The 26,809-nt window shown below is 42.7% G+C and overlaps 2 protein-coding genes and 1 pseudogene across 11 annotated transcripts in view; all 3 read right to left on the reverse strand.

The window, feature by feature from the left end:
• Positions 1 to 421: 421 nt before the first annotated feature.
• Positions 422 to 1,603, reverse strand: LOC123729703 (hydroxyacyl-thioester dehydratase type 2, mitochondrial-like; annotated as a pseudogene).
• rpp14 (ribonuclease P/MRP 14 subunit) lies at positions 1,448 to 15,858 on the reverse strand. Of its 2 annotated transcripts, XM_045705694.1 has the most exons (7): positions 15,711 to 15,837; positions 15,557 to 15,619; positions 15,270 to 15,388; positions 14,856 to 14,940; positions 5,429 to 5,505; positions 1,811 to 1,889; positions 1,448 to 1,733 (listed from the first exon to the last, which is right to left on the reverse strand). In XM_045705694.1, exons 3-7 carry the CDS (start codon positions 15,359 to 15,361, stop codon positions 1,671 to 1,673), a joined length of 396 nt encoding a protein of 131 aa, XP_045561650.1. In that variant the 5' UTR covers positions 15,362 to 15,388; positions 15,557 to 15,619; positions 15,711 to 15,837; the 3' UTR covers positions 1,448 to 1,670. The 2 variants fall into 2 exon arrangements, with proteins under 2 accessions (XP_045561650.1, XP_045561649.1); XM_045705693.1 differs by lacking the exon at positions 15,557 to 15,619 and having other exon boundaries at positions 15,711 to 15,858.
• An 8,608-nt stretch (positions 15,859 to 24,466) lies between these two features.
• abhd6a (abhydrolase domain containing 6, acylglycerol lipase a) overlaps positions 24,467 to 26,809 on the reverse strand; it is an 87,390-nt gene continuing 85,047 nt past the window's right edge. For 2 of the 9 annotated variants that reach the window (XM_045705425.1, XM_045705424.1), the window contains exons 9-10: positions 25,849 to 26,207; positions 24,467 to 25,786 (exon numbers count right to left, since the gene is read on the reverse strand). In XM_045705425.1, the coding sequence (XP_045561381.1) occupies positions 26,019 to 26,207 (189 nt within the window). In that variant the 3' untranslated portion in view covers positions 24,467 to 25,786; positions 25,849 to 26,018. Of the gene's footprint in view, positions 25,825 to 25,848; positions 26,208 to 26,809 lie in introns of all 9 variants that reach the window. The other 7 variants (XM_045705432.1, XM_045705430.1, XM_045705429.1 and 4 more) reach the window with 7 other exon arrangements.

Consider the following 26,809-nt stretch of genomic DNA (forward strand, 5'->3'; position numbering starts at 1 on the left):
CAACACATTTCTCAAGCCATATACTATCTTGCATCGACTCTGCTGTGTTTTAATCGGAACAGGAAATCTGTCTGACCCCAGTGCAAGTGTAAACTAGCGGTAGGAATCGATGCTGGCTAGGTTGACACAGGCTGGCTGTGTCATCAGACCAAGTTCAGGACTGGTAATGGTGCTAGTAACTAATACATAGCTGCCTGTAGGTACCCGCCCCGAGTCCAGGGGTGGAAACAGCCAGATGGTCGTTTTTTTTAAATTTATTTCACAAGACAGGTTTGGTCATACATTTGGTAATCTGATTAGGAAATACATTTTGAATAAGTACAACAATTGGGTTTGAAAGATCTATGAAGTATATGTCCATGTGTGATTATAAAAACTATGATTGTGTTTATATTTATCACTAAAGAAACAATACAACATGCATAGTTGGCAGCCTTGAAAATGCTTAGATTCAATTTATTTGGAACTCAGATATGCCTACATACATTGACCTAGGTCTTTATTATGTCATTTATTTACAAAACAACTAAGAAGGATCTTTGATCAAACAAAAGTAGTTCTCAAATTCAATAAATCATAATTTAACCAAAGAACATTGTGCACAATTTTTTTGTAATACAAGAGCACAAGACCATATAACAGTTATTAGAAAAGTATGAGCAAAACAAGGACCATTCCAGTGCCACTGATTTAACAGGCATTTGTCAGGAGATGCTTTGGAGGTAGTCCCACAACATAGACACTACCTCTGAGCTGTTCCTAGAGGGATGTGAGACGGATAGATTGTCTATCACACAGGTACTCAAGCCATACAAAAACATAAAAAGGATCTCCAAAAAGCCAGTTAAACAAAAAGTACAGGTTTACCACAACATATTTTAAATCCCTGCCGCCAGAACCAAATCTCACGTTAGCTCAAGTCTGTCATGTCAAGAGAGACGACAATAGTTCCACTAACTAGCTTCAAATACAGTCCGTTTGTGCTAACATTCCACTCCTTCTCTGTCAGCACAAACAGACTGGATTTGAGGCTACAATATTCCCTCCAACTGTTATCATCATCATCATCATCATCACACCCTTGGTTGCTGATCCTCTGGCATCATGATCATGACCTCCCCCTCCATGACCACTTTATCTTTGACAGAGCAAGTCACTGCGATGAAGGCGAACGACATCTTGATCTTCTTCACCACGGCTTCAGCCAGAACCTCCTCCCGATGTACAGCGGCGCCGGAAACCTGATCTCCTGGTACAGGAAGATACAGCCGCTCCCCGGCATCTTGGTCCCCAGAATGGCCGAGATCAGTCCGTTTATCAGTACGCCGTGGACGATGGGAGTTTCGAACGACGTGGTCTTGGCATAGGTCGGATCCAGGTGAATGGGGTTTACGTCCCCGGTGAGCTCGGCGAAGACCGCCACGTCCCTGGCGCTGAAGGCCTTGGTGAGAGAGGCCCGCTCCCCGACATGGAGGTGACGTGGCTGGGGTAATGTAACCGACGGCAGGGGTCCCCTGTACCTTTGAATGCAGTTAAGAGCTGCATAGTTGAAATTAGAGCACAAATGTGGTTTACTAAAGACATTTCTGAAAATGAAGTTCATTCTAAGTATTGTTTTGTCTTTACAGTGTTATGGGTTACTGTGTTGATTCAAGAACCAACAGCTTTGCTCAGTCCAACTCCAGCTCCAGCTCACGACTATTCCCAGACAGAGTTAACAGGAAAGGTGACACCTGGGAAAGGAAGGGGGGATGTTTACGTTATGCAGCAGGGTTGGTCAATTCGAATTAAAAGGCAGTCAGTAGTTTACCTGAGTAACTCTGAAAGAGCACCGTTCATTCTGATAGGATCCCAACAGTGTCAGGGCACTCCACAACTTCACCAGCCCACTGAAAGAAACAAACAGACCCGGTCACATCCTCTAAAGAAGGAATCTCCAACCCTGTTCCTGGAGAGACACCCCTCCTATAGGTTAACTCCAACCCTGTTCCTGGAGATCTACCCTCCTATAGGTTAACTCCAACCCTGTTCCTGGAGAGATGCCCTCCTATAGGTTAACTCCAACCCTGTTCCTGGAGAGATGCCCTCCTATAGGTTAACTCCAACCCTGTTCCTGGAGAGCTACCCTCCTATAGGTTAACTCCAACCCTGTTCCTGGAGAGATGCCCTCCTATAGGTTAACTCCAACCCTGTTCCTGGAGAGCTAACCTCCTATAGGTTAACTCCAACCCTGTTCCTGGAGAGCTACCCTCCTATAGGTTAACTCCAGCCCTGTTCCTGGAGAGATGCCCTCCTATAGGTTAACTCCAACCCTGTTCCTGGAGAACTGCCCTCCTATAGGCTAACTCCAACCCTGTTCCTGGAGAACTGCCCTCCTATAGGCTAACTCCAACCCTGTTCCTGGAGAACTACCCTCCTATAGGTTAACTCCAGCCCTGTTCCTGGAGAGATGCCCTCCTATAGGTTAACTCCAACCCTGTTCCTGGAGAGCTAGCCTCCTATAGGCTAACTCCAACCCTGTTCCTGGAGAACTGCCCTCCTATAGGCTAACTCCAACCCTGTTCCTGGAGAACTACCCTCCTATAGGTTAACTCCAGCCCTGTTCCTGGAGAGATGCCCTCCTATAGGTTAACTCCAACCCTGTTCCTGGAGAGATGCCCTCCTATAGGTTAACTCCAACCCTGTTCCTGGAGAGCTACCCTCCTATAGGTTAACTCCAACCCTGTTCCTGGAGAGCTAGCCTCCTATAGGTTAACTCCAGCCCTGTTCCTGGAGAGATGCCCTCCTATAGGTTAACCCCAACCCTGTTCCTGGAGAGATGCCCTCCTATAGGTTAACTCCAACCCCTGTTCCTGGAGAGCTACCCTCCTATAGGTTAACTCCAGCCCTGTTCCTGGAGAGATGCCCTCCTATAGGTTAACTCCAACCCTGTTCCTGGAGAACTGCCCTCCTATAGGCTAACTCCAACCCTGTTCCTGGAGAACTGCCCTCCTATAGGCTAACTCCAACCCCTGTTCCTGGAGAGCTAGCCTCCTATAGGTTAACTCCAACCCTGTTCCTGGAGAGCTACCCTCCTATAGGTTAACTCCAGCCCTGTTCCTGGAGAGATGCCCTCCTATAGGTTAACTCCAACCCTGTTCCTGGAGAACTGCCCTCCTATAGGCTAACTCCAACCCTGTTCCTGGAGAACTGCCCTCCTATAGGCTAACTCCAACCCTGTTCCTGGAGAACTACCCTCCTATAGGTTAACTCCAGCCCTGTTCCTGGAGAGATGCCCTCCTATAGGTTAACTCCAACCCTGTTCCTGGAGAGATGCCCTCCTATAGGTTAACTCCAACCCTGTTCCTGGAGAGCTAGCCTCCTATAGGCTAACTCCAACCCTGTTCCTGGAGAACTGCACTCCTATTGGCTAACTCCAACCCTGTTCCTGGAGAACTACCCTCCTATAGGTTAACTCCAGCCCTGTTCCTGGAGAGATGCCCTCCTATAGGTTAACTCCAACCCTGTTCCTGGAGAGATGCCCTCCTATAGGTTAACTCCAACCCTGTTCCTGGAGAGATGCCCTCCTATAGGTTAACTCTAACCCTGTTCCTGGAGAGATGCCCTCCTATAGGTTAACTCCAACCCTGTTCCTGGAGAGATGCCCTCCTATAGGTTAACTCCAACCCTGTTCCTGGAGAGCTGCCCTCCTATAGGTTAACTCCAACCCTGTTCCTGGAGAACTGCCCTCCTATAGGCTAACTCCAACCCTGTTCCTGGAGAACTGCCCTCCTATAGGCTAACTCCAACCCTGTTCCTGGAGAGCTACCCTCCTATAGGTTAACTCCAACCCTGTTCCTGGAGAACTACCCTCCTATAGGTTAACTCCAACCCTGTTCCTGGAGAGATGCCCTCCTATAGGTTAACTCCAACCCTGTTCCTGGAGAACTGCCCTCCTATAGGCTAACTCCAACCCTGTTCCTGGAGAGATACCCTCCTATAGGTTAACTCCAACCCTGTTCCTGGAGAGATGCCCTCCTATAGGTTAACTCCAGCCCTGTTCCTGGAGAGCTACCCTCCTATAGGTTAACTCCAACCCTGTTCCTGGAGAGCTAGCCTCCTATAGGTTAACTCCAACCCTGTTCCTGGAGAGATGCCCTCCTATAGGTTAACTCCAACCCTGTTCCTGGAGAGCTAGCCTCCTATAGGTTAACTCCAACCCTGTTCCTGGAGAACTGCCCTCCTATAGGTTAACTCCAACCCTGTTCCTGGAGAACTAGCCTCCTATAGGTTAACTCCAACCCTGTTCCTGGAGAGATGCCCTCCTATAGGTTCACTCCAACCCTGTTCCTGGAGAGATGCCCTCCTATAGGTTAACTCCAACCCTGTTCCTGGAGAGATGCCCTCCTATAGGTTAACTCTAACCCTGTTCCTGGAGAGATACCCTCCTATAGGTTAACTCCAACCCTGTTCCTGGAGAACTACCCTCCTATAGGCTAACTCCAACCCTGTTCCTGGAGAACTACCCTCCTATAGGTTAACTCCAACCCTGTTCCTGGAGAGATGCCCTCCTATAGGTTAACTCCAACCCTGTTCCTGGAGAACTACCCTCCTATAGGTTAACTCCAACCCTGTTCCTGGAGAACTACCCTCCTATAGGCTAACTCCAACCCTGTTCCTGAAGTGCTACCCTCCTATAGGTTAACTCCAGCCCTGTTCCTGGAGAGCTACCCTCCTATAGGTTAACTCCAAACCTGTTCCTGGAGATCTACCCTCCTATAGGTTAACTCCAACCCTGTTCCTGGAGAGATGCCCTCCTATAGGTTAACTCCAACCCTGTTCCTGGAGAGATGCCCTCCTATAGGTTAACTCCAACCCTGTTCCTGGAGAGCTACCCTCCTATAGGTTAACTCCAACCCTGTTCCTGGAGAACTGCCCTCCTATAGGTTAACTCCAACCCTGTTCCTGGAGAACTACCCTCCTATAGGTTAACTCCAACCCTGTTCCTGGAGAGATGCCCTCCTATAGGTTAACTCCAACCCTGTTCCTGGAGAACTACCCTCCTATAGGTTAACTCCAGCCCTGTTCCTGGAGAGATGCCCTCCTATAGGTTAACTCCAACCCTGTTCCTGGAGAGATGCCCTCCTATAGGTTAACTCCAACCCTGTTCCTGGAGAACTACCCTCCTATAGGTTATTATGATTTTTTTTTTCTTCCCCACCCTCTTTTTCTCCTCAATTTCGATCTTGTCTCATCGCTGCAACTACCCAACGGGCTCGGGAGGCGAAGGTGGAGTCATGAGTCCTCCTTAACACCCGCCTGCTTAACCCGGAAGCCAGCCGCACCAACATGTCGGAGGAAACACAGTTCAACTGACTACCGTTGTCAGCTTGCATAATTTTTGCCCAAGACTTGCATGCGGGGGTAAAATGTATGGCCAGTTAGTTACCTGTTGTACACACGCAGCACGCCTGTTAGTGCTCTCGCATCAAACTTCAACAGATCAAAAGGGAACGCACTTCCAACCTAAAACAGAGGACAGAAGTTTCACCAAAAAATGTTAAGCGCTGTTTTCAGCTCAGACTATCCTAACTTGAATAGAAATATCCTCACCCCCCGGGATAACTGGACAGAAATAACCTCACCCCCGGGATAACTGAATAGAAATATCCTCACCCCCGGGATAACTGAATAGAAATATCCTCACCCCCCGGGATAACTGAATAGAAATATCCTCACCCCCCGGGATAACTGAATAGAAATATCCTCACCCCCCGGGATAACTGAATAGAAATATCCACACCCCCGGGATAACTGAATAGAAATATCCTCACCCCCGGGATAACTGAATAGAAATATCCACACCCCCGGGATAACTGAATAGAAATATCCTCACCCCCGGGATAACTGAATAGAAATATCCTCACCCCCGGGATAACTGAATAGAAATATCCTCACCCCGGGATAACTGAATAGAAATATCCTCACCCCGGGATAACTGAATAGAAATATCCTCACCCCCGGGATAACTGAATAGAAATATCCTCACCCCGGGATAACTGAATAGAAATATCCTCACCCCCGGGAGAACTGAATATAAATATCCTCACCCCCGGGATAACTGAATAGAAATATCCTCACCCCCGGGATAACTGGATAGAAATATCCTCACCCCCGGGATAACTGGATATAAATAACCTCACCCCGGGATCACTGGATATAAATATCCTCACCCCGGGATAACTGAATAGAAATATCCTCACCCCCGGGATAACTGAATAGAAATATCCTCACCCCCGGGATAACTGAATAGAAATATCCTCACCCCCGGGATAACTGAATAGAAATATCCTCACCCCCGGGATAACTGAATAGAAATATCCTCACCCCCGGGATAACTGAATAGAAATATCCTCACCCCCGGGATAACTGAATAGAAATATCCTCACCCCCGGGATAACTGAATAGAAATATCCTCACCCCCGGGATAACTGGATATAAATATCTTACCCCCGGGATAACTGGATATAAATATCCTCACCCCCGGGATAACTGGACAGAAATAACCTCACCCCCGGGATAACTGAATAGAAATATCCTCACCCCCCGGGATAACTGGATAGAAATATCCTCACCCCCCGGGATAACTGAATAGAAAACTCCCCCCTCCCGGGATAACTGAATAGAAATATCCTCACCCCCGGGATAACTGAATAGAAATATCCTCACCCCCCGGGATAACTGAATAGAAATATCCTCACCCCCGGGATAACTGAATAGAAATATCCCCACCCCCGGGATAACTGGATATAAATATCCTCACCCCCGGGATAACTGAATAGAAAACTCCCCCCTCCCGGGATAACTGGATATAAATATCCTCACCCCCGGGATAACTGAATAGAAATATCCTCACCCCCGGGATAACTGAATAGAAATATCCTCACCCCCCGGGATAACTGAATATAAATATCCTCACCCCCCGGGATAACTGAATAGAAAACTCCCCCCTCCCGGGATAACTGGATATAAATATCCTCACCCCCCGGGATAACTGAATAGAAATATCCTCACCCCCGGGATAACTGAATAGAAATATCCTCACCCCCCGGGATAACTGAATAGAAATATCCTCACCCCCCGGGATAACTGAATAGAAATATCCTCACCCCCGGGATAACTGGATATAAATATCCTCACCCCCGGGATAACTGAATAGAAATATCCTCACCCCCCGGGATAACTGGATATAAATATCCCCACCCCCGGGATAACTGGATATAAATAACCTCACCCCCGGGATAACTGGATATAAATAACCTCACCCCCGGGATCACTGGATATAAATATCCTCACCCCCGGGATAACTGGACAGAAATATCCTAACCCCCGGGCTAATCAACTAGAAATATCCTCACCCCCGGGCTAATCAACTAGAAATATCCTCACCCCCGGGCTAATCAACTAGAAATATCCTCACCCCCGGGGGGATAACTGGATATAAATAACCTCACCCCTGGGATAACTGGATGTAAATAACCTCACCCCCGGGGTCGATAACTGGATATAAATAACCTCACCCCTGGGATAATTGCAAACAAGGATTAAGTGTCTAGTGTGAGAGACTGGAATGGGAAATACTTTTACATTAAACACCTCTTCATCAATGGAAACGGAAGACGGCAACAACTACAAAGTGGTGCATAAAGCAATGTAATATGAAGAATAGCCACAATTCCCTGGACATGAGGAATACAGAGTTATGAGAAGCACTCTATACATTACATCTATATCAACAACATTCAGTACATTACAACACTCTATACATTTACACTTAAATCAACAACATTCAATACATCTAAAACCTTTGACCGGTAGTGTAGAACACCTACTCATTCAAGGGTTTTTCTTTATTTTTGACTATTTTCTACATTATAGAATAATAGTGAAGACGTCAAAACTATGAAATAACACATATGGAATCATGTAGTAACAACCCTTTGCCTTGATGATAGCTTTGCACACTTGGCATTCTCTCAACCAGCTTCATGAGGTAGTCACCTGGAATGCATTTCAATTAACAGGTGTGCCTTCCTAAAAGTTAATTTGTGGAATTTCTTTCCTTCTTAATGCGTTTGAGCCAATCAGTTGTGTTGTGACAAGGTAGGGGTGGTATACAGAAGATAGCCCTATTTGGTAAAAGACCAAGTCCATATTATGGCAAGAACAGCTCAAATAAACAAAGAGAAACAACAGTCCATTATTACTTTAAGACATGAAGGTCAGTCAATCCAGGAAATGTGAAGAACTTTTCTTCAAATGCGGTAGCAAAACCCATCAAGCGCTATGATGAAACTGGCTCTCATGAGGACCGCCACAGGAAAGGAAGACCCAGAGTTCCCTCTGCTGCAGAGGATAAGTTCATTAGAGTTAACTGCACCTCAGAATGCAGCCCAAATTAAAGTAACAGACACATCTCAACATCAACTGTTCAGAGGAGACTGTGTGAATCAGGCCTTCATGGTCAAATTGCTGCAAAGAAACTACTACTAGAGGACACCAATAAGAAGAAGAGACTTGCTTGGGCCAAGAAACACGAGCAATGGACATTAGACTGGTGGAAATTTGGCCTTTGGTCTGGAGACCAAATTGGAGATTTTTGGTTCCAACCACCACGTCTTTGTGAGATGATCTCCGCATGTGTATTTCCCCCCTGTGAAGCATGGAGGAGGAGGTGTGATGGTGTGGGGGTTTTTGCTGGTGATTTAATTCGAATTCAAGGCACACTTAACCAGCATGGTTAACAGCGATGCGCCATCCCATCTGGTTTGGGTTTAGTGGGACTATCATTTATTTTTCAACAGGACAATGACCCAAAACACCTCCAGGCTGTCTAAGGGCTATTTGACCAAGGAGAGTGATGGAGTGCTGCATCAGATGACCTGGCCTCCACAATCATCTGACCTCAACCAAATTGAGATGGTTTGGGATGAGTTGGATCGCAGAGTGAAGGAAAAGCAGCCAACAAGTGCTCAGCATATGTGGGAACTCCTTCAAGACTGTTGGAAAAGCATTCTAGGTGAAGCTGATTGAAAGAATGCCAAGAGTGTGCAAATCTGTCATCAAGGCAAAGGGTGGCTACTTTGAAGAATTTGAAATATAAAATCTATTTTGATTTGTTTAACACTTTTTTGGTTACTACGTGATTCCATGTGTTACTTCATAGTTTTATAATTCTTCACTACTATTCTACAATGTAGAAAATAGTAAAAAGAAAAACCCTTGAATGAATAGGTGTTGTAAAACTGTTGACTGGTAGTGTATATATGCAACATTAAATACATTACAACACTATACATTACATCTATATCAGCAACATTCACCACATTACATCTACAGTTGAAGTCGGAAGTTTACATACACCTTAGCCAAATACATTTAAACTCAGGTTTTTCACAATTTCTGACATTTAATCCTAGTAAAAATTCCTTGTCTTAGGTCAGTTAGGATCACCACTTTATTTTAAGAATGTGAAATGTCAGAATAATAGCAGAGAGAATGATTTATTTCAGCTTTTATTTCTTTCATCACATTTCCAGTGGGTCAGAAGTTTACATACACTCAATTAGTATTTGGTAGCATTGCCTTTAAATTGTTTAACTTGGGTCAAACATTTCAGGTAGCCTTCCACAAGCTTCCCACAATAAGTTGGGTGAATTTTGGCCCATTCCTCCTGACAGCTGGTGTAACTGAGTCAGGTTTGTAGGCCTCCTTGCTCACACACGCTTTTTCAGTTCTGCCCACAAATGTTCTATAGGATTGAGGTCAGGGCTTTGTGATGGCCACTCCAATACCTTAACATTTTGCCACAACTTTGGAAGTATACTTGGGGTCATTGTCCATTTGGAAGACCCATTAATCACCAAGCTTTAACTTCCTGACGTCTTGAGATTTTGCTTCAATATATCCACATAAATTTCCTGCCTCATGATGCCATCTATTTTGTAAAGTGCACCAGTCCCTCCTGCAACAAACCCCCACAACATGATGCTGCCACCCCTGTATTTCACGGTTGGGATGGTGTTCTTCGGCTTGCAAGCCTCCCCCCTTTTTCCTACAAACATAATGATGGTCATTATGGCCAAACAGTTCTATTTTTGTTTCATCAGACCAGAGGACATTTCTCCAAAAAGTACAATCTTTGTCCCCATGTGCAGTTGCAAACTGTAGTCTGGCTTTTTTATGACGGTTTTGGAGCAGTGGCTTCTTCCTTGCTGAGTGGCCTTTTAGGTTATGTCGATATAGGACTCGTTTTACTGTGGATATAGATACTTTTGTACCTGTTTCCTCTAGCATCTTCACAAGGTCCTTTGCTGTTGTTCTGGGATTGATTTGCACTTTTCGCACCAAAGTACGTTCATCTCTAGGAGACAGAACGCATCTCCTTCCTGAGTGGTATGACGGCTGCGTGGTCCCATGGTGTTTATACTTGCGTACTATTGTTTGTACAGATGAACGTGGTACCTTCAGGCATTTGGAAATTGCTCCCAAGGATGAACCAGCCTTGTGGAGGTCTACAACTTTATTTCTGAGGTTTTGGCTGATTTCTTTAGATTTTCCCATGATGTCAAGCAAAGAGGCACTTAGTTTGAAGGTAGGCCTTGAAATACATCCACAGGTACACCTCCAATTGACTCAAATTATGTCAATTAGCCTATCAGAAGCTTCTAAAGCCATGACATCATTTTCTGGAATTTTCCAAGCTGTTTAAAGGCACAGTCAACTTAGTGTATGTAAACTTCTGACCCACTGGAATTGTGATACATTGAATTATAAGTAAAATAATCTGTCTGTAAACAATTGTTGGAAAAATTACTTGTGTCATGCACAAAGTAGATGTCCTAACCGACTTGCCAAAACTATAGTTTGTTAACAAGAAATTTGTGGAGTGGTTGAAAAACGAGTTTTAATGACTCCAACCTAAGTGTATGTAAACTTCCGACTTCAACAACATTCAGTACTACTAGTGGATTTAGTGTGTATTTGCTGTTTGTAATGGTTTACTTAAGCCTGGATCGATATTAGGGCTGGCTGGTATACCGTATTCCTCCTGCTGCATGCCACCTCCCACTCCAAGCCCTGCCGCCCTGCCACACCAAGCCCTGCCGCCCTGCCACTCCAAGCCCTGCCGCCCTGCCACTCCAAGCCCTGCCGCCCTGCCACTCCAAGCCCTGCCGCCCTGCCACTCCAAGCCCTGCCACTCCAAGCCCTGCCGCCAGCACCTCCAAGCCCTGCTCCCCGTCACTCAAGGAGAGAGCAGTTGTTCGTAGTGATGTTACGTTTGATACCGGAGCCCCGTTCGAAATCGCTAAGCAGCAAACTTCGAAGCAGTGTGCCGATGCTTGTATCACGTTATCGGGACGTCGTCATCAATGATGTTGGAAGTTTCGTCTGATCACGTCCTGTTTCAGACCGTGTGTTGCAAAAATGATATAGACAACTTATTTTTCCGTTGTTCCGGTGCTCTCTTCGATTCCAAGCTGCTTTCAAAACACCGACCTCTACTGGATACCGTAATTACAAATATATTTAGAATTTTGTACGTAACGTTTCACATGACCGGTAGCTTAGCAGATAGTTCCCTATTCTATGGGACATTCAGAGACATGAGGGTATGAAGTCGAATCCTATTGAAGGCACAATGTTTTGAAAATTGTTATGTGAAACCACACTTTCTGCAGTGTTGTTCAAATAACTTGTTTTATTTAGTATAAACTTTTGTCTTAAGCATCCTAAATAATGCCATAGATTCAGTTTTTGTATTATATAGTAAACTTGAAGGCAAAAAAGTGAAGAATGATGTAAGATGCGAACGTGGGATTCCAACTAATTATAGGCTCCTACGATTTACCGCTCCGCTACGGAGTTTTTGAAGAAAACAGTTGGGGGGGAAAAAATTATATTAATCTGATAATCACACGCTGCTATATTGCTGACCAGCAGATGTCACTAATGTGCACTGAACAGAATGAAGTTACGGCACAATTTGGTGTAAGCACCGAAGCCTTCAGAAAGACTCGGTTTTCCCATCACTAGTTGTTAGACCGTGGAGTCACAAGCACTTTCTTGCGGTTCTCTCTATCGGCATAGTCAGACAGACGCAACAGCGCATTGGTGACATGCTGCTTTCCACAAGCATTATACATTTACACTATTAGTTTCTGTATCTTACTGTCAGCTAATTTGTCTTTTCATAGTAAGTTGTGGCTAAAATAAATCTTGTTAGCCGCTAATGCTAAATAGCTAGTTATTGCTAAATGTACAAAGAGTCTAGCTAGCTAATACAGCCTGGTACCAGTGCTGGTGTAGGCGTAGATCAGCATGTTGTTTGTGCAACGGTATCTTCTAAATACTGTTGGAATAGGCAAAGTATGAATATGTTAGCTAGCTATCTACATGAAGCAAGAGAACATTTAATGCAATATTTAATTAGGGTCACCTGTTGATGTTCTGTCCTTGAGCTGTTTTTGTCTATTAATCTTCTGGATTGTGTCATGTTTTGTGTGGACCCCAGGAAGAGTAGCTCCTGCTTTTGCAATAGCTAATGGGGATCCTAATAAAATACCTGGAAACACTGACCAACACTATGGTTCATACCCTGTCAACATTTCCTCCCTGGCTTATTCATGAATTCATTGTCATGACAAACCACAATGTATTGAAGGTTCTGCCCACTATATTCCAACTATAGAATTACAATATTCATTCTCTTTCCATGATTTCAACAGTTCAATTAACTAGGCCTAGATGTTTTGCCAATATCATGCAGCCAGCCATGGCAGTGTGGAAATGATAACAAAAGTGCAGGGGGGGAAAAAAACGTGGGTTGTCCCTGACTAAAAATAAATTGGTCGAACCGAGAGTCATCTGTTATTTCGACCAATCAACTGGTCAAAATGTTACCTTGTATTTCTCCATATATATATATATATATATATATATATATATATATATATATATATATATATATAGACATCCTGTGTTTGAATCAAATCAGTTATATGCACTGAGCTTGTATTATGCTTGAAGTGTACTGTTTGATTAAATAATTAAAAACTATCTAAATAAAGTTGCACTCCCCATGTATAATCTCCCAACAATTGAATGGGTATTTACCAACGTTTCGGCATTACTGTGCCCCGAAATACTATTATTCTGGGTGTGCATCAGCGCAAGTTTTTTTGAACCCTGATTAAATATATAAGACATGACTAGAGGGAGTACGACCACGATTGATGTGATTGTGCTGGGCTCAGACTTGCTGCACTTTGTTAAAAAAAATATATATATATATATATATATATATATATGACAGCGCGATTGTGACTAGCACCTCTCCTCCCTGCTGCAGCGACCACCACAGAACATCAACGGTGTTTATCGCGATGCCCGTGTTGCTGAACCTTCAAAATAATTTCTGACCTTAAAAGTTGTGTTACTGAAATCCCTAATTCGTTTATGAAAAAAATAAAAAAAACGTCCCTATTCCCTCAACCCTTGCTCTCTTTACGTGACGCATGGAATGACCTATAGCCTATCATAAACTGGTTATAACAAACACGTGACGCATGGAATGACCTATAGCCTATCATAAACTGGTTATAACAAACTCTTAAACACCGTAACACGTGACTACAAGATAGATGCAGATGACGTGACAAATAAACTTGAAACGGGGGAATGTTTGATTGCTCAAGAGGTAAAACGGGAAGTCATATGTTTGTAGTTGTGGGAAAAAATACTAGAGATGGGAAAAAAGGTAAGGAAGAAGCACCAGGGGCCAAACAGGTGTTGTTCGATTACAACAATGTTTCTGACTATTTGGCACAATGTAAACAACACTAAATACCAGAGAGTCTGTAGTCTGTAGTAAGTTTTTTTTAGAGGGGGTGGGGGGGGGTTTACAGCAAAGACTAAACACAGTCGCATGCATGCAATTGCCGACATGGAATAGTGTATTTATTGTTTACAATAATTATTCGCTTTGTTATTTTAAAACAAACGCTTGATTGCATTTCAAATCATGAATGACTCGTATGCTGTGTATTATGACATGAATGAATTGTTGACTGATACAGTAGCCTATATAAAATTATTGATATATAGGCCTAATTTATTAAGATTAAAACAGGATGCGCTCTTAGGCCTAGAGTTCGATGGTGGTTACACAAGGCTGCTATACTAAAGCCTACTAATGATAATGACATTACTTATTATAATGACCATAACGAGATAAAGAAAAAGTTTAGAAATATACATTTTTCGGACAATTTGGAACAGTGTAAACACTAAATAAATTATAATACCAGATGCTGTTCTAACAGGGACAAAACGTGTAAAACCTTTATTACAGCAAAAGATTTTTAAAAAGACACATTTGTTAAATTGTTTATCAGACTTTGTTTTTACTTGAGGTTTGGTGCTCATGGAGATATAGATTCATAATTTATAAAGCCAGGCACGTTTAACAGTTAGGCAACAGCGATCGCTATCCAACACAGGATAAAGTGCATTTTTGATCAAATATTTATATATTTTTTTTTTGTGTTGCACCATTGTTCTTACAATGCCTTCGGGAAAGTATTCAGACCCCTTGACTTTTCCCACATTTTGTTACGTTACAGCCTTATTCTAAAGTGGATTAAATAAAAGGATCCTCAGCAATCTACACACAATACCCCATTATGACATCACAAAAAAAAAAAATAGTAAAATATTGTGATATGAAATTTTGGCAATATTGCCCAGCTCTAATCCATATGGATTTATTCTGTTTCATTTCAGTTTCGGATCCAGTCGGTCTAGCTTCACTTTACCTCTCCATACAGGTCCCTGAGGCCAGAGACGATGAGCTGCTTCAGTTGGGCTGCACTGAGTCTGGTGTTTTCATTCTCTAACACTCTGAGGAAGAAAGGATTCAAAAGAGGTCATGAATTAACAAGTGTTCAAATCAAAATCTTTGTGAATTCATGCATCCTTACTGCAGGTTCAAAATGCACACATTTGGCACAGAGTAGTTTGAAAGTGAGTTGTGAACACAGATGCACTGTCACCTCACAATTGTTTTGTCTAGTGTGTACTGTACTCAGGGAAAGGAGTTGTTCCTGACCACGTGATCAGATCAGGGAAAACTACAGGGCTTTGGGGAAAGAGGCAGGAAGTAAACATTTTTTTTGTTTGTTGTTGCATCAAATGGAAAGAAACTTTGATCAAGTGGTGGTGACACTTACAGGGAGATCCTCATATAGTGGTAAACGGATGTGTTTTTGTACACAAGTCGCTCATAAGTCGCCGGTTCGTCCTTTATGTCTGCGCGCCGCATTCTATTTGGCTACAAGCGTCGCGTGTCCTTCAAAACAACCAACACAAAAAGCAGCAGTACAGTTAAAACTACTATGGTGTGAAAAATTTAACGTTAAGTCAGTATTTTAGCCTATAGCATGTCAAAGGTGATATACAAGTTTTGGCGATTCAATACATTGCAATGTGTAGGTAATAATGATTGAACGTTATGTACAGTTCGTTGTTGCAGAAACCTGGATCCGATGAGGCTAACGTTAGCTAGCAGCTAACTAGCCAGCTACAGAGGATGGAAATGGGCCTCGTTAAATATCTGAAATATTATATTGGTTATTGATGACAGAATCGTTTACTGTACTTTATACACTCACCAACGGCGTCAACGTGTTGCTGTTGAATCCACTTTAACCTTAGTTTTTTTTATTTTTAATAAAAGGCTGTATTAAGAAAGTTGCCTGTTGATAAGTGCTAAGACCCAACGTGACTTAACTAAACGTGCGTTCCCTGAAGCTACGCATGCGCAGAACATGTAAACAGTGGTAGAATTTAAATTAAACTCCTCCCTCTTAAAACCCATTGGATAAGAAGGTCAGAGGGGCGGAACCTCGGGGCTTTCAATTCAAAATCAAAGGAGCTTTATTGACATGGGGGAAAAAAATATGTTAACAATGCTAAAGCAAGTGAAGTAGATCATATTACAAAAGTGAATTAATTATACATCCAAGCTTTTTCATCCAATGAATTTTGAGAAGGAGGCGAGGAGAGAGTGTATATGGGACACGAGGTGATCCAATTGAGTTTTTTCCCAACGAGAACAGAAGCGCCGAGGACTCTTGCTAAAATCAAGTGTCGCCACCTAGCGAAACAATGAGGCATTAACAGAAATCAACGCTTATTGGTTCAGCATATGTTACAGCGGGTACAGCGAAATGCTTATGTTACTAGCTTATATCAGTGCAGTACAATGTCAAACACACACATGATAAAAATGCAAATAAAAAAATGAATCAAGAAATATCGGAACGAATTGGCGTTGTTGAATACTCCTTTCTGATTTTTATATAATATATTTTATATATGTTATATATTCTAGCGTGCGTTATTTCCCTATAACGCACAGTGTATTTGCACGGTAGAATTGAATAGCAATAGTTAATTTTACAGGTTTTGTTTGAGATGTTTTTGAAAGCTAAAGTCAAACAGAAAACAATAATGGTATTGTTGAATTGGATTTTAATAATAGTCTGATAGTTTGGTTAGCTAAACATATATAGTAAGTCTGTTTGTTTGGTTATCACTCTTAGCAAACTTCCTGGCTATTTCAGTGGATGTTAGAACACATTTCTAGTGACAAATGTGTTAAATTACGGCCTGGTACGGATGTCGAAGCAACAACTGGGGCTCTATGAGTTCTCTGGAAAATAATGTAACTCGGTGGAAGGTCAGTTCCACTTTGCTAGCCTGTCGTGTAACACAGCTACATCGTTCATTATTTTCCATAGAGCGCATAGCCCCTCGTTGATAATGGTTTCTGAGTGGTTAGAAGCAGCATTATAGAATAGACAATTAAAACCAGATAACGGGACAGTTGGAAAATATATCCGGACACCTTGCAATCATGACGCATTATTTACCTACACATGCAAGACCTTACTCGCTACAAAGTCACAGACAGCTAAAAACCCAACAACAACACAAACCGAAACTGTATACATTGTGGGGGGGTGAAAATACGCCAAGGATCTATGTGATACTGATCACGCTATACGTTTTTTTTGTGGGGGTAGATATGGTTGTCCTTGTTCGATAGAGCCATTGGACGTCTTTCCGCGATGTTCCTATCATTGCTTAATATATATGCTGACACATTTTAGTCCAGTCTCTGAAAGACCACAACTTCTGTGTATCGGTGCTTCGTCATCTGCCCCCGCACCTCCCCAATGCAGGTTTTTTGAAGTGGTGGACACTAACAACACAATCCTTTAGGTAGTTCTGGATACTAACAACACAATCCTTTAGGTAGTTCTGGATACTAACAACACAATCCTTTAGGTAGTTCTGGACACTAACAACACAATCCTTTAGGTAGTTCTGGACACTAACAACACAATCCTTTAGGTAGTTCTGGACCCCCAACAACACAATCCTTTAGGCAGTTCTGGACACTAACAACACAATCCTTTAGGTAGTTCTGGACACTAACAACACAATCCTTTAGGTAGTTCTGGACACTAACAACACAATCCTTTAGGTCGTTCTGGACACTAACAACACAATCCTTTAGGTAGTTCTGGACACTAACAACACAATCCTTTAGGTAGTTCTGGACACCAACAACACAATCCTTTAGGTAGTTCTGGATACTAACAACACAATCCTTTAGGGTAGTTCTGGACACTAACAACACAATCCTTTAGGCAGTTCTGGACACTAACAACACAATCCTTTAGGCAGTTCTGGACACTAACAACACAATCCTTTAGGCAGTTCTGGACACTAACAACACAATCCTTTAGGTAGTTCTGGATACTAACAACACAATCCTTTAGGTAGTTCTGGACACTAACAACACAATCCTTTAGGTAGTTCTGGACACTAACAACACAATCCTTTAGGTAGTTCTGGACACTAACAACACAATCCTTTAGGCAGTTCTGGACACTAACAACACAATCCTTTAGGCAGTTCTGGACACTAACAACACAATCCTTTAGGCAGTTCTGGACACTAACAACACAATCCTTTAGGTAGTTCTGGATACTAACAACACAATCCTTTAGGTAGTTCTGGACACTAACAACACAATCCTTTAGGCAAAACTGAAAGAACTGATCAGACCACAATGTTTTATTGTTTTATTTAACTAGGCAAGTCAGTTAAGAACAAATTCTTATTTACAATGATGACCTATCAAAAAGGCAAAAGGCCTCCTGAGGGGACGGGGCCTGGGATTAAAAAAATACAAATAAATACAATATAAATATAGGACAAAACACACATGACAACAAAAGAGAGACAACACTTTATAAAGAAAGACCTAAGACAACAACACTGCAAGGCAGCAACACATGACAACACAGCATGGAAGCAACACAACATGACAACAACATGGAAGAAACAAATAGTAGCAACACAACATGGTAGCAACACAACATGGTAGCAGCACAAAACATGTTTTGAAGTGATTCCTCTCATCAACACGAATTCGAAGATGGACCTTTTTTTTTTAGCTACATGGTGACATTCAACCATTCATGTTGTTTCAACCGGAATATAGCGGAGAGGATTCCAAACAAAGTAATGGATTTAGCAAGAAGCTCTGCAACAGCCGATTCCAGCATCAAGAGGACAGATGACAAATACAGTGGCTAGGGTACAAATTTATTTTTCCTGCAAGCTAGCTTGCCAACTTTAGTTTATCTACTGAAACCCATATTGTGTGTTGCTGGCTGACATACTATCACAGATAGGTTTGCGTTTCCTCTCACTACCAAATATGGTGATCTTTGATGTTTTTGCAAGTTTTGCCACTTTTTTTTTTTTAAACCTTTATTTAACTAGGCAAGTCAGTTAAGAACAAATTCTTATTTACAATGAAGACCTACCCCGGCCAAACACTAACCCGGACGACGCTGGTTCAGCTGTGCTCCGCCCTATGGGACTCCCAATCACGGCCGGGTTGTGATTCAGCTTGAAATCGAACCAGGGTCTGTAGTGACGCCTCATGCACTGAGATAGAGTGCCTTAGACCGCTGCGCCACTCGGGAACCCCTTGTACTCCTTCTGTCAATCAACTTTTTTTCACGATAAGAATCATATGTCATCAATAACTACCTTGTTTACTGTAAAATGTTCTGTGATTTTGTTTACTCTGTACCAGCTGACTACTCAATTCCACTGTCTCGTCAGCCCAGCCAGGCAATTTATAAACTTGATCTCCACTATAAAAAGCATCTAGACATGATCTCACATTTCTTTTAGACTAACATTTAGTTTTCAACAGTGGTGATTTGTATAAACATTACTGCCTGTCTCTCAGACATTTGCCACATTGTTTCAATATTCAAATTCGATCTCCAGCTGTCCCGTAGTAATGAACATGTCGGGAGTCAGGACAAGACAGAGAGGCAGGCAGAATTTCTCAGCCAGTCGAAATCATGAATCAGCTGGCATCATTTTTATGGAAAAGTCAAACAAAACAAAGTTTAGGGACCGAAAATTCTCAAATTTGGACTCATCAGACCAAAGGTCAGATTTCCACTGGTCTGATGTCCATTGCTTGTGTTTCTTGGCCCAAGCAAGTCTCTTCTTATTATTGGTGTCCTTCAGTAGTGCTTTCATTGCAGCAATTCGACCATGAAGGCCTGATTCACACAGTCTCCTCTGAACAGTTGATGTTGAGATGTGTCTGTTACTTGAACTCTGTGAATTTTGGCTGCAATCTGAGGTGCAATTTACTCTAATGAACTTATCCTCTGCAGCAGAGGGAACTCTGGGTCTTCCTTTCCTGTGGTGGTCCTCATGAGAGCCAGTTTCATCATAGCGCTTGATGGTTTTTGCGACTGAAGTTGAAGAAACTTTCAAAGTTCTTGAAATTGGCTGACCTTCATGTCTTAAAGTAATGATGGACTGTCGTTTCTCTTTGCTTATTTGAGCCGTTCTTGTCATAATATGGACTTGGTCTTTTACCAAATAGGGTTATGTTTCAAATTCGTTACCCAGAAACGTTGTCTCCTGTCATGCCGAACTAGCAGCATGCCGGATAGGGCCTTAACATTTTTTTGGCCATGTTCATGAAAAAGTGCTTTTTAAAAATATGTATTTAACCTTTATTTAACTAGGCAAGTCAGTTAATTAAGAACAAATTCTTATTTACAATGATTTTTACTTTGTCAGCTCAGTGATTCGATCTCGTAATCTTTCGGTTCCTGGCCCAACACTCTAACCACCAGGCTACCTGCCGCCCCTACACTCTAACCACTAGGCTACCTGCCGCCCCTACACTCTAACCACTAGGCTACCTGCCCCCCCTACACTCTAACCACTAGGCTACCCTGCCACCCCTCCACTCTAACCACTAGGCTACCTGCCGCCCCTACACTCTAACCACTAGGCTACCTGCCCCCCCTCCACTCTAACCACTAGGCTACCTGCCCCCCCTACACTCTAACCACTAGGTTACCTGCCGCCCCTACACTCTAACCACTAGGCTACCTGCCGCCCCTACTGTATACCACCCCTACTTTGTCACAACACAACTGATTGGCTCAAACGCAGGAAATAAATAAATTCCACAAATTAACTTTTAGCAAGCCACACCTGTTAATTGAAATGCATTCTAGGTGACTACCTCACGAAGCTGGTTGAGAAAATGCCAAGAGTGTGCAAAGCTGTCATCTAGGCAAAGGGTGGCTACTTTGAAGAATCTGAAATATATTTTGATTTATTTAACACTTTTTTGGTTACTACGTGATTCCATATGTGTCATTTAATAGTTTTGATGTCTTCACTATTATTCTACAATGTAGAAAATAGTAAAAAGAAAGAAAGAAAAACCTTTGAATGAGTAGGTGTGTCCAAACTTTTGACTGGTACTGTATATACATTTTCGTTTTATTCAGATTTTTCAGGGGGTGCAGCACCCTCAGCCCCCCTACTTTCCCTGGCTACGTAACTATGGCTGTCAAACTATATATATTTTTAATTGAGTTTATCGCAGGATTTGCTGTGAATAACGATGGATAATCACAAATTCATAACTTTCTCAAATTGAGCTGTAATTAGCGATTTGTTATACAAAAAGCATTACAAGAATATTGCCGTTTAGAATTTAGATTTTGTCCAAATAAATTGATAAACACACTTTCTTTATCCTCAAAGTCAACTTGTTTACAAATCAAATCAAATTTTATTTGCCACATTTGCCACATTTGCCAAATACAACGGTAAAATTCTGACTTACAAGCCCTTAATCAACATTGCAGTTCAAGAAATAAAGTTAAGAAAATATTTACTAATAAACTAAAGTAAAAAATAAAATAAAAAGTAACGCAATAAAATAACATAACAATAACGAGGTCATATACAGGGGATACCGTACCAAGTCAATGTGCGGGGGTATAGGTTTGTCGAGGTAATTTGTACATATAGGTAGGGGAAAAGTGGTTATGCATAGATAATAAACAGCGAGTAGCAGCAGTGTAAAAACGAAGGGCTCAATGTAAATTATAAATTGTTCAGCAGACTTATAGCTTGGGGGAAGAAGCTGTTAAGGAGCCTGTTGGACCTAGACTTGGCGCTCCGGTACCGCTTGCCGTGCGGTAGCAGAGAGAACAGTCTATGACTTGGCTGACTAGAGTCTTTGACAATTTTAAGGGCCTTCCTCTGACACAGCCTGGTATAGAGGTCCTTGATGGCAGGAAGCTTGGCCCCAGTGATGTACTGGGCCGTACGCACTACCCTCTGTAGTGCCTTGTGGTCGGAGGCCGAGCAGTTGCCATACCAGGTGGTGATGCAACCGGTCAGGATGCTCTCGATGGTGCAGCTGTAGAACTTTTTGAGGATCTGGGGACCCATGCAATATCTTTTCAGTCTCCTGAGGGGGGAAAGGTGTTATCGTGCCCTCTTCACGACTGTCTTGGTGTGTTTGGACCATGATAGTTAGTTGGTGATGTGGACACCAAGGAACTTGAAGCTCTCAACCCGCTCCACTTCAGTCCCATCGATGAGAATGGGGGCCTGTTCAGCCCTCCTTTTCCTATAGGCCACGATCAGCTACTTTGTCTTGCTCACATTGAGGGAGATGTTGTTGTCCTGTCATCACACTGCCAGGTCTCTGACCTCCTCCCTATAGGCTGTCTCATCATTGTTGGTGATCAGGCCTACCACTGTGGTGTCATCAGCAAACTTAATGATGGTGTTGGAGTCGTGCTTGGCCACACAGCTGTGGGTGAACAGCGAGTACAGGAGGGGACTAAGCACGCACCCCTGAGGGGCCCCAGTGGTGAGGATCAGGGTGGCAGATGTGTCAGGAAGTCCAGGATCCAGTTGCAGAGGGAGGTGTTTAGTCCCAGGGTCCTTAGCTTAGTGATGAGCTTTGAGGGCACTATGGTGTTGAACGCTGAGCTGTAGTCAATGAATAGAATTCTCACATAGGTGTTCCTTTTGTCCAGGTGTGAAAGGGCAGTGTGGAGTGCAATAGAGATTGCGTCATCTTTGGATCTGTTGGGGCGGTATGCAAATTGGCGTGGGTCTAGGGTGTCCGGGAGGATGCTGTTGATGTGAGCCATGACCAGCCTTTCAAAGCACTTCATGGCTACGGACGTGAGTGCTACGGGTCTGTAGTCATTTAGGCAGGTTGCCTTCGCTTTCTTGGGCACAGGAATGATGGTGGTCTGCTTGAAACATGTTGGTATTACAGACTTGGTCAGGGACAAGTTGAAAATGTCAGTGAAGTCCAGTGGCGATTTAAGCATGTAAATCTTGGTGGGGCAAACTCCCCAAAATTGTTTATGCATGCCAGCAAAGCCACTATATAACACAACACTAAACAATATATTAATTGCACTGTAACGGTGACAAACAGTACCCAGAAACTGTTAGGGTCTACATAAAGCTGTCCCCAACAGCAGAGCTTTCTTTTCAGCACCAAGAAGTGAATCCTTACCACCGCTACACCTGGTTATCAGCGGAGCCTTGTCTGGCAGCGAAACAGTTCATTCAGCCTCATTTACTGCCTTTAAAAAAGCATTGCTGATATGGCTGACTTGCTTAAACAAATGTGGTTTCTAATGCCAGTTGAGATGTACGAGCTATTGCATAAGGGGGACGACAAGCGGATTAGAGGCAATCCGTAATTTTGATTAAGACATTAATGAGCGAGCTAGGACGGACGTAGTCAATATAACAATTTGTTTAGCACTTTGAAATGTACAGCGACAGAATTCAGAACATGGGCCGTTCTTACAATGTTCTCCCTGTACACCAGGTCAGAACCGTAGGATTAATAAAGGGGGCATATAAGCAGACAAGGAAAGCTCTTACAATATTCAATGATTACATTTCTCTAAAACAGGTTATAGGCTACATGTTCACCACCAAGTCAGAACAGTAGGGGAAATTAAGAGGGGTAAATAGACCAAATGATTAGGCTGAGGCACATGGGCTACTAAATTTTTTTTGTACACATCAATGATGTCGCTCTTGCTTCTGGCGATTCTCTGATCCACCTCTACGCAGCAGACGACACCATTCTGTATACTTCTGGCCCTTTTTGGACACTGTGTTAACTAACTTCCAGACGAGCTTCAATGCCGTACAACTCTCCTTCCGTGGCCTCCAACTGCTCTTAAATCCAAGTAAAACTAAATGCATGCTCTTCAACCGATCGCTGCCCGCATCTGCCTGCCCGTCCAGCATCACTACTCTGGACGGTTCTTAGAATATGTGGACAACTACAAATACCTAGGTGTCTGGTTAGACTGTAAACTCTCCTTCCAGACTCACATTAAGCATCTCCAACGCAAAATTAAATCTAGAATCGGCTTCCTATTCCGTAACAAAGCACCCTTCACTCATCCTGCCAAACATACCCTCGTAAAACTGACTATCCTACCGATCCTTGACTTCTGTGATGTCATTTAGATGAACAGCATTCTTACATAGATATTCCTCTTATCCAGGTGGTGTAGGGCAGTGTAATGGAGATTGCTTTGTTTGTGGATCTGTTGTGGCGGTATGCAAATTGTAGAGGGTATAGGGTGTCGGGTAAGATGGCTCCCAAAGCACTTTATGATGACAGTGTAACCACATGAAAAGAATTGAGCTCATTCAATCTCATCCAAACCCTGGCCTTCCTAAAACTGTTGCTTGAAATCTGAAACAAACCCCCAAAACTTTCCTCAAAGCTTTTCCCCCAAAACCTTGAAACAATATCACTAAGCTTTTCTCACCTCATATCAAGGCCCAGCCCCAAAACCACTGTAGCTCCACCCCATATCAAGGCCCAGCCCCAAAACCACTGTAGCTCCACCCCATATCAAGGCCCAGCCCCAAAAACAGCTGTAGCTCCACCCCATATCGAGGCCCAGCCCCAAAACAACTAAGTCCAATGTGATTGGTCCATGAATTTCATGTCAGCATGAGAAGAGTTTTATTTTGTGCTTTACGTGAACAAGCAAAACATTGAGTAGATGCATTAACATGTACAAGGATAAGAAAAGTGTCACAAATCTATTTTTTTTGTCTCAGTGTAACTTAATGACATGGCATCAGCTAAAACGAAACAAAGCAAACTTGAAAATATCCAGGCATTGGTTGTTGTGTCTCATTGCATCGATACTCTTAACGTCATGCATCGATCCTATCAGGTTATATCACATATAACAGGGTATAGCAGCCATTGAATAACAAAAATATTTGGTTAATAATAATAATAATAATATTACAAAACGTACGTCCTTGTAGCTCCATTGTTTTTTTATAACATTTATTTTATCATAAAACACAATGACAATATGTTCCTAATGTACAAGGTGTAATATGTTGTCTGTGGTTAATAATAAGACCATGTGCCAACCTTCAACAAGACAAACCTAACTAACTAACTAACTAGTTTGATTTGAGTTTGCGTCTTCCTTTACTTCTTGGGTTTTCAGGCGGGAACAGTCTCAGACACTACCAACCACAGTCCTTCAGCTGACTCAGAGCTATCACAAACTCAAATAAAGTATAAAATCATGTAATTAAGTTAGTAACACATCGGCAATTAAACAAATAATATAACATTTGAAAATTAAGGTCCTTAAATCACTAAATAAATGCAATGTCACAATATTGTATCCCAGTATCTTCGCCTTATAATCAAATTCAAGCATGAAACAGCAGCCAGCTGGTTGATGGGCTCATTCCCTGAGGACTACATTAGAAAAATATTACTAGATCATTTACAGATTATTAGATTTTTTTTTTACAGATGCGATAAACGCTCACCGTAGGCTGGTTTCCTGGACACAGATTAAACCTAAAACCTAGTACCTTACTGAAACCTGAAACCCTGACTGAAACCTAGTCCCTGACTGAAGCCTAGTCCCTGACTGAAACCTAGTCCCTGACTGAAACCTAAAAACCTCACTGAAACCCTGACTGCAACCTGACTGAAACCTAGTCCCTGACTGAAACCTAGTCCCTGACTGAAACCTAGTCCCTGACTGAAACCTAGTCCCTGACTGAAACCTAGTCCCTGACTGAAGCCTGAAACCCTGACTGAAACCTGAAACCCTGACTGAAACCTAGTACCTCCTGACTGAAACCTAGTACCTCCTGACTGAAACCTAGTCCCTGACTGAAGCCTGAAACCCTGACTGAAACCTGAAACCCTGACTGAAACCTAGTACCTCCTGACTGAAACCTAGTACCTCCTGACTGAAACCTAGTCCCTGACTGAAACCTGAAAACCCTGACTGAAACCTAGTCCCTGACTGAAACCTCGTGAGAAAACCTGACTGAAACCTAGTACCTCCTGACTGAAACCTAGTCCCTGACTGAAACCTGAAACCCTGACTGAAACGCATGTTCAATGGAGATCAAACCCCCATTGAAAGTGCTTCTTTGCCTAGGACTAGGTTTAACCTTGTCCGGGAAACGGGCACTATAAAAGTCTGAACTCCAGGTAGTCAGTCTCAGGAGAGTTTCTTGCTGTTGTTAGAGCCAGAGCCAGAGTTGTGTTGGTTATTGATAAAGTCCATGATGAGCTGAGCTGTCTTGCGAGGTCGCTCCATCACCACAGAGTGACCACAGTTGTCCAGCAACTCCACCTGGCAGCCAGAGACGGCCTCCTTCAGCATAGATGATCCAGACACGTCCACCACCTGATGGAGGAAGAGAGGAGAGGAGAGGAGAGGGAGTACATTTAAGCGGAACACTCTCTTAGACCCTTTTCTATCTAGAACCTAAACGGGTTCTTTGGCTGTCCCTATTGGAGAACACTTTGAAGAACCGTTTTTGGTTCCAGGTAGAACCTTTTTGTGTTCCATGTAGAACTTTAAAGGTAGCCTAGTGGTTAGGGTGTTGGGCCAGTAACCGCAAAGGTTGCTGTATCGAATCCCTGAGCTGACAAGGTACAAATGTATCGTTCTGCCCCCTGAACAAGGCAGTTAACCCACTGTTCCCTGGTAGGTCGTCATTGTAAATAAGAATTAGTTCTTAACTGACGTGTCTAGTTAAATAAAGGTAAAACATTTTTTTTTAAAGGGTTCTACTTGGAACATTTTAGCCGAATAACCCTTTTTTCTATTCCGTTTTATAATTTTAATCATTACAATTATAAAGACAAACAGAAAATAGTCACATACATTATATACAAAACAAAATACCTTTTTTCTAAGAGTGTACACAAGTAGTGTATGCACATCCAGTTACTTGCAACTTGTAATAAAAGAAAGATACACTGTTGATTGATCCCACAGTTTTA

Source organism: Salmo salar, chromosome ssa22 (genome assembly GCF_905237065.1).
Source record: "Salmo salar chromosome ssa22, Ssal_v3.1, whole genome shotgun sequence".
NCBI lineage: Eukaryota > Metazoa > Chordata > Actinopteri > Salmoniformes > Salmonidae > Salmo > Salmo salar.